General features: G+C 40.3%; 1 protein-coding gene across 1 annotated transcript in view; it reads left to right on the top strand.

Moving 5' to 3' along the window:
- The first annotated feature begins 676 nt into the window (after positions 1–676).
- CCDC88B (coiled-coil domain containing 88B) overlaps positions 677–8,401 on the top strand; it is a 105,862-nt gene continuing 98,137 nt past the window's right edge. The window contains exon 1 of the mRNA XM_063438644.1: positions 677–1,061. Within this exon, the coding sequence (XP_063294714.1) occupies positions 1,002–1,061 (60 nt within the window). The 5' untranslated portion in view covers positions 677–1,001. The remainder of the gene's footprint in view (positions 1,062–8,401) is intronic.

Genomic DNA, 8,401 nt, shown 5'->3' with positions numbered 1-8,401 from the left:
ATCACCAAATATTTGTATTGCACTCAAGCAAGTCATGCAGCACTGTAAAATAGACAGCTCTACAAACTGAGATATTGCATAATGTAACAATCATTGCACTGGTATAATTAGAGCAGACTGAGACCTTACAGTATGGTATACATGCTTTAACATATGAATCTTGCTCAGTTTGTCTATAGTCTACTAAGTGATTGTCAGCATTCAGATACAGGTGCAAGGATATTATTTAGGACAGGGGTGCCCATCTGGTCCCCAGATGTTGTAGAACTACAACTCCCATGATGATTTGCATGCTTTTAGAATGTATTTAGTATGGCAAAGCATCATAGGAGTTTGAAAACATCAAGGGATCCCTGTTTTAGACACTTGAAATGGCACAATTTTAATGCAGCTGTCATTCAGCAGGTGAATAATAAAATGCAGAGATGACCATTCATTAGTTGGGATCTTACAGTCAGTAAGAAAATACTTGCAGTCTCTGTGCATGCTGGCAGGGGAAGGTGTACTATTGTGAGTTGGGTTAAGAAGACACAACCCTCCGTGAGTGAGCTCACCAATGGAAATTGCTGATAATCTGTGGACAAATCATCGGGAGCCGGAAGTTAGTCACAACTGAAACTAGTCTAAATCTTAAAATGTAATGCAGAGTGTCGTACAACCTACCTGCTAAGCTCACCCTCTGATGTTTTGTCTCCGATGCGTGCCTTGGATATGAAAGGTGGTTGCAAACTATACATTTAAAGCAGGAAGTTGATTTTTGCAATGTGACTACTGGAGGGGGTGGTTACGATATAGAGAGAGGAACTGATGTATGTGAAGAAACCACAAGAAAGGGAGTGAAGTGTAGACAAGACGCATAGAGCAATTAGTGAAAAGTAGGGGCGATTGGGAGACTTACATGACGGAGTGAAAGAGTTTTTGAGAAGGAGACCTACAGAGAGATACAGCAAGAGAAGCAATACAGGTGTGGCCATCACTAGCATTGGCTGTCTTGGTGGGCCATGGAGAGCAGTAAGAAGCAGCCCATTGAACAATTAATGGATGGAGCGTTATATGCCTGGGTAAGAAAATCCCATTATGGAACCGAATATATATTGATATTTGTTGCATAAACTTTGTAGAAATGTGTATGAGTGATTGTACAAAATCCTATGAAGCTATTTACTTAAAACCTGTGTTCACATTGTAACAGTATGCCTAATGCCATTGACTATTTTTTTTCATCAACTCACTTGCCCTGTAAATCTGGATAACACCGTAGTATGTTGGTGAGTGCTAATGAGGAGTTTGAAGGGTGCTGAATCTAAATGTCAGGGTTTTTTAAACCACAAGATAACATCACAGTGTTTTGCGTCCTTAAACATTTTAGTACAAAGAAGGGACTCCCAGGTCAATCTAAAGTTTACATGAAAATCTTAACCTTTTTCTGCTCTTTTTAGAATACATATCAAACACGATTGCCTTCCATAGCATATGGTCCTGTGATTTGTATCATAGTCATGGAAACATGCTACTGTGGTTTCGCACAGTTACAGAGAGGGGACATGGTGATTTGGGGGTAATCCCAGACAACACCTTAATCTCATTAGTACATTTCACTTTATCATTTTTTTTTTTTTTTTTTAATGTGTTTTTGATATCATGAATAATGTCACAGACACAGATCAGTCATCATATGAAGGCATAGGCTTAAAAACTGAAGGAAAAAGCAGAGTGTAGGCACTGAAAATAAACTCAAGTGATTGAAGTGTATAGAGATTAAATCATGTAGCTTAGTAAACATTTAGAAGTTCCCTTTTTATTTCTAACATCTGGGTTTCTTTCCAACATGTGTGCTGTGACTGGGCCATGTGAGGTAGCTGTGACCTGGATTGATTGCTCCTGTACAAACGTTTAAAATTGCACAGTTAAATATTCACACGCCTGAAGCTGAAAATGTTCATTTATAGCAGTGGTTGCCAACATTTTTTTTTTTTTTACTTGAGTACCCCTTGTCGGCCAATTTCCATAAATTGTACCCCTCCCATTAACAAAATGTTTGTAATTAATATAGTTGCATTTATTTCAAACTTTTAAATTTTTTTCCTCTGTCCCATATCCCCTTTTACACACACTGACATACACACAGGTACAGATGTACAGACACAATGATACACAAACATACAGATAAAAACACTGACATACATACAGACACACAAAAACATACACAGATACAAACACTGACACATACAGACATAATAAAACACTGACACACATGCAGATACACAGACACACATACAGGTACAAAGATACATACCCTGACACATATGCAAATACAGTGAAACACAGATACATACTCTGACACAGATACCCACACTGACACACAGACATATAGACACTGGCACACATACAGATACAGATATAGTATGTATATGTGTGTCAGTATCTGTATCTGTGTGTCAGTGTATGTATATATGTGTCTTTGTATCTGAATTTGTGTCAAGGTGTGTATCTTTGTGTGTATCTGTATGTGTGTCAGTGTATTTATAAATGTGTCTGTATCTGCATGCTTGTCAATATATGTATCTGTGTATATGCATGTGTGTGTGTGTATATGCATGTGTGTCAGGGTATGTATCTGACACACAGATGCAGATACACACATATGCAGATACACAGACACACATGCACATGCACATGCATATACACAGAGACACACACATTGACACAGATACCTATACTGACAAACATGAAGGTACACAGACACATGTATACATATCCTGACACACACAAAGATACACAGATACAGACAATGACACCCATCCTCACACACGATACTTATCCTGACACACAAATACATAACCTGAGACATAGATACACACATTGACACACAGACACACATGCAGAGATACACACCCTGACACACAGATACACACTGACACACATGCAGATACACAGACACATAAATACATACAATGACACACTTAAGATTATACACCCTGTCATACAGATACACACATTAACAGACAGATGCGCACACACACACACACACACTGTGCTGTGTGTGAGGGGTGATCTGTGTGTTTAGGGATGCTGTGTGTGAGAGGTGCTTTGTGTGTGTGGAAGGTGCTGTGTGTGTGTGTGAGAGAGAGAGAGATGCTGTGTGTGAGTGGTGCTCTGTGTGAGGGTTGTTGTATTTGTGAGAGGTGCTCTGTGTGTGTGTTAGGGGTGTTTGTGATGGGGTACTCTGTGTGTGAGGGGCGCTGTGTGTGTGTGAGGGGTGTGCTCTGTGTTTGTGAGGGGTACAGTGTGTGTGTCTATATATGGGGGGGAATAGGAGTGATTAATAAAATATTTTTTTATTATTACCATTTAAAGAAAAAAGAAAAAGCATAAATAAACAGTAGGTCCCCTCTTTTTACCTTTTCCCCAGGGAGAGGGGACATTGCCCTGGTGGTCTGGTGGAGGTGAGCAGCTAAATCCTGCCTGCAGCTCCTCTGGCAGCAGGCAGAGTCCAGTCCTCCCGCGAATCTCGGCGCGTTGCCTTGGTAACCCACGGCAACGCTCTGAATTGCAACATTCGTGGGAGGACCATTCCGCTTCCCGGCTCCTCCTTCCCTCCCTCTCCCACAGGCCGCCTGTCTGAGCCTTTAGGTCGGTGAGGATCTCCCCACCGGCCCATGAAGGCACACACAGCAGGGCCGGCAGAGGAGATCCTGTGATCTCTCCTGACGGCCCACCGAGCCGGTTCCCAACCAGTGCAGTCGCCATCACCGAAATTATTTTGCATACCCCCTGGGGCACTGAATTGTACTCCTTTGGGTACACGTACCACGGGTTGGGAACCCCTGACCTAGATAATAGCATGTACTTAGTTTGGGTTAATGTCAAGAAACACTAAGGAGCACTGATGATTATCCCCTTAAGGACACAACTTCTGGAATAAAAGGGAATCGTGATGGAATATTTCCGTCATGTGTCCTTAAGGGATTAAATCAAGCATATACTGACAGTAAGAAATAGAAAAACTTATTTTGCTCTTTCTCTATACATGTACAGGGATCTAGTTCCCAACCCGTGCGGTCACCATTACCGAAATTATTTCGCGTACCCCCTGGGACACGCGTACCACGGGTTGGGAACCCCTGATTTATAGCATAAGGAAATCGCTTCCCCCTCTGCTGAGCTTCTAGATACCCAGTTTTTCTACTTCCTTTGTTTACCACTTCCTCAGTTGGAAAACTGAAATGTTACCCTGGTTACATTCTGGTCTTTCTCAATAGATACAGGAGCGTGTTCAAAATTCAAAGATAATGAAATTATTGCAAGGTGAACCGTCTCTGGTTTAATAGGTTAATCACATATATTTGGAGAACAACTTAAACTTTTTTAATTAACTAAAATAATACTATATAGCACATATTGTTGGATTTGCTTGAATATCACTGTCTGTTAACTAAAGTGGATAAACAACAACAACAACAAAAACACTAATGGTTTCCTGGGCACCTAGCATAGTGGGTGATGTGCATCTGGATTCTGCAAAGTGGCCGGATACCGATTCATCAGTGATTCATGGCCTTTTGGACACTAAATGACCCGGCTGTGTGCAATTAACATGCACAGAATTGACAGTCAGCTTGGAGGTTTTCTTCTACACTGGCTAATAACAGCAATATCAAATATGTCATTGTGTGCAGAGTTTAATATTGGCAATCACCAGGGCAGTGACAGCTAAATGGTAAGAAAAACGCAGCTTTCAAACCCTGACCTGGCGGGTGGAAACAGGACATAAATAGGTAGCTAAAAACTTCAGCATTTGGAATACACAGTGTTCCTTACATGGTGTTCCTTTAACATGTTCAGAGATTCATATTCAGAGCTAGGTATGTACTTCTAAAGAGATAACAGTGGTATATGTCACTATATTTGTTGCAAGTGGAAATTTAACAATACTCCTACACAGTCCCAATATAAGTATGAGTAAACCAGCGCCTCCGAAGAATACTTCTCATTTTTATAAATGCCAATTGTAGTCCTATTAATTAGCAGGAAGCTCTCACATTAATCTTTAAACATCTTGTGCTTTTTATTGGCAGATGCACACCTTGAAAAAGAGAAAATATTCATAAGATAGTATTCTTTTTCATTAAAAATCAATAAAACCAGAGAATTTAAATCCTTACTATCAAGCTGTGACCATGCTCTGAGAACTGTCATTAAATAAGCATTACAACCGTCTTTCCCCAAAAATAAGACTGTCTCTTATAATAATTTTTCCCCTGAAAAACACACTAGGGCTAATTTTCAGGGGATGTCTCATTTCGGAGAAAAACGGTAGCAAACATGTGCTAGAAAGCAGGTCTACGTTCCTGGGAATTCCTGCGAACATAGACCAGTTCACTAGGGCATGGAATTCTACAAATCTTTGTTTTGGGAAACTTCCCCGAACATAGATTAGTTTACTCACGAATGAAATCCTGCAAATCTTTGTTTGGGAAAACTTTGAACATAGATGAGCTTACTCGTGTATGGAATCACGCAAATGCTCGACTAGCGACTAGGACTTATTTTTGGGGTAGGGCTTATATTACGAGCTTCCCCCGAAAATAAGTTTGGACTTATTTTCGTGGGATGTATTATTTTTGGGGAAACAGGGTATATACATGCACTAATACAATTTCAGAATTTGAAAGCCACGTCACTCCACTCAGTTTGCAGCCGGGTAGTGCCCCTTTGTCCACCCACATTGACACTGATAAGATTCCCTGGTCATCCAGTTATGTAATGTCCATGTAACCACCCTTCAACACGTTTCGCCATTATACAAGGGCTTTCGCAAGATGTTTGGCCTTTTGGACACAACTTTCTCCTGGAATCTTTGGCTTTTCAACACTACAAAAGCTTATTGATCTCTTAATAAAAAAAAAAAATTGTGCAGCATTTCTGCACAATTACATATTGTCATTTTTGTGGATGTGTAGAGATTTAATTTTACAATAATTCCTTGTACAGTCTACTACTATATGAGTTTGCGTATGATTTCCACAATAGATCTGTAAGCTAGCACAGTGTTCTAGGACAGTGTTCCCCAACCAAGTCCTCATGGACCACCAACAGTAGAGGTTTTGTCAGTATCTCCATTTGAATAAAACAGGGAAATACATAAATCCTGTTGGTGGTCCACGAGGACTGGACTGGGGAACACTGCTCTAGAACACTCGTAAAGCAACTAAACTCCCAGTTGTATCAAATTAAAATCTGAATTTGAAATTTGAGACAAAAATAGCCAAGCTTTGCCTATAGCTGCATGGACATTTTTTCCCACAAAAAGTGTTTTATTCTGAATTTTGCCAGTTTAGCTGCAATTTTTGGTATAGCGGATAAAACTTCAAATGTTTGACAAAATACATAAAAGACAGCTGTTCCCATATATCATGTAAAAGCTGAGGAAGTAGATGCAGAACAGGATGAGTGTGTCAGTTTACACAATGTCATATTTTGGCCAGATTGTTTTTGTATAGGGGAAAGTACAGACATGAATTCAAAGGAACAACTTTCACATTACTTGCCACCTTTCTTTTAAAGGAACTCTCCATTGACATTTTTTTATATTGAACTATGTAGTAGATCTACCCGAAAGAAAACATGCATATATATATTTTCTGCATGTTTTCTTTGGCGCCATATAAAAAAAAGCATCTTGCAAAGGCTACAGACCAGCTATCTTCAAGCTTTGCAAGTTGTCCCCTTTATCTCAGGCAAAAATTTATTTTTTAGAAGCCCCAGAGCAGAAGCTCCGAGCGCATGAGCACGCAGTCGAGACTTTCCAGTGCTTCTCAATCAGTTGTAGTAGAGCTTAGTGAGAAGGGCGAACGGCAGGCGGACTCTAGCCCAGCACGCCTGCAGCTTCCATTGGCTGTGGAGCTAACTTAAACAGAAGAAAATCTCCTTGGTTGTCTGAGTGACATCCAAGGACGTGTTTCTGCCCCACTTATAAAAGTGCTGATTTCTATCAAGATTGACACTTTTAGAAACTGTCAAAAAAATGTGACAGACTCCAGACACACAGACACATAAAGCACTTTAACAAGCTGATGTCCTTTATGTGTCTGGAGCCTTTAAATAAAAGATTAACCCCTTAAGGACACATGACGTGTGTTACACGTCATTATTCCATTTTATTCCAGAAGTTTGGTCCTTAAGGGGTTAAACTAACCTGTAATCTAGCACTTGCACAATCTCCTCACAGCAGTCTGTCTTCTTTTTCTGAGATAATCAATGTTGATGACTTCAGTCCAATCCAATGCTTCTCATAGAAACACTGTGAAGAGCAGTGCTTGGTGTGTGGCAATCGTTGCACGGTGTTAGTTGGATTCTTCTTACACTGTTTAATAAAGTTATATGATTAGCAATTTCTGTTAGTAAAATGTATAATCTACACCTACAGGTGCCTGACCAGTAGGGGCCGCCTGTTTTCAGAACTTATAATGTGCCTTTTTTGAGCTTAAATAGGATGGTGGAGATATAAATACCATGAACTTGGCCAGTGTGCTCTGTTCTTCAGTATCCCTATGGGCAACCAGACACCACCATGTCAACAGAGGATTTCACTAATATTGAGGTGACATTACTGTACATCTATCATGTGATATTGTGTACTGTATCTGATGTATGTAGAAGTCAATATTCAATCAAAGCTGTACTGTCAACGTCTGGGGACTTTGCATAATTTACAAAGACCCCCGACGGTGACATTGCTGCTGGAGGTCCGATGTCTGGGGGGATAGGTGGGAGGCAGGGAAAAGTGTGATTTACTTACCCAAACCTGTCCCTCACGGGTGCCGCGATCTTCTACCATGACATTCCAACACTGTCAGTATGAGTATTTCATAAAGCTTTTAGCTTTTTGAAACACTAATTTTGTTATGGTTGGGACAGGGGGTGCACTTTTAAAGACAGAACCTCTTTAACATAACTAGATGAAAATGGACATGTCTTGTTTGTGAATGCAATGGCAGATCCAACAACCTCAAGGACCTACATACACTATAATCCTCCCACAGTTAGCCTATGATGGAGACTGGTCCATGATGAATTGGGATTGATAAAGGGGAGGGAGGTATATATTATAAAGTTGTGGAGAACACTATTTTTTTGTCAAACCGTTCTCAAACAAGAAATGATGCCAATGACTGTAACTCTAGTTATCGTGTTGCTTGAATTGCCAATGTAAAGGGATCCAGTCATGTTTTTCTCTTTCCTTATGTCCCCTGTATCTAAATGGTTATACTGCTCTACCCATTCCCCTTACCACTTTGTTCATATTTAGCTTTTGATCCCTGTGCCTGATTCCAGTATCTGTACACAGCCATTTTGTTCTCCTCTGATATAATGTATGCATTTTGCCCTTTGGCAGGAT

The sequence above is a fragment of the Pelobates fuscus genome, chromosome 12, assembly GCF_036172605.1.
Source record: "Pelobates fuscus isolate aPelFus1 chromosome 12, aPelFus1.pri, whole genome shotgun sequence".
Lineage (NCBI taxonomy): Eukaryota > Metazoa > Chordata > Amphibia > Anura > Pelobatidae > Pelobates > Pelobates fuscus.
The sequence above is the reverse complement of the archived record's forward strand: the minus strand, read 5'-3'. Positions and strand labels throughout refer to the sequence as shown.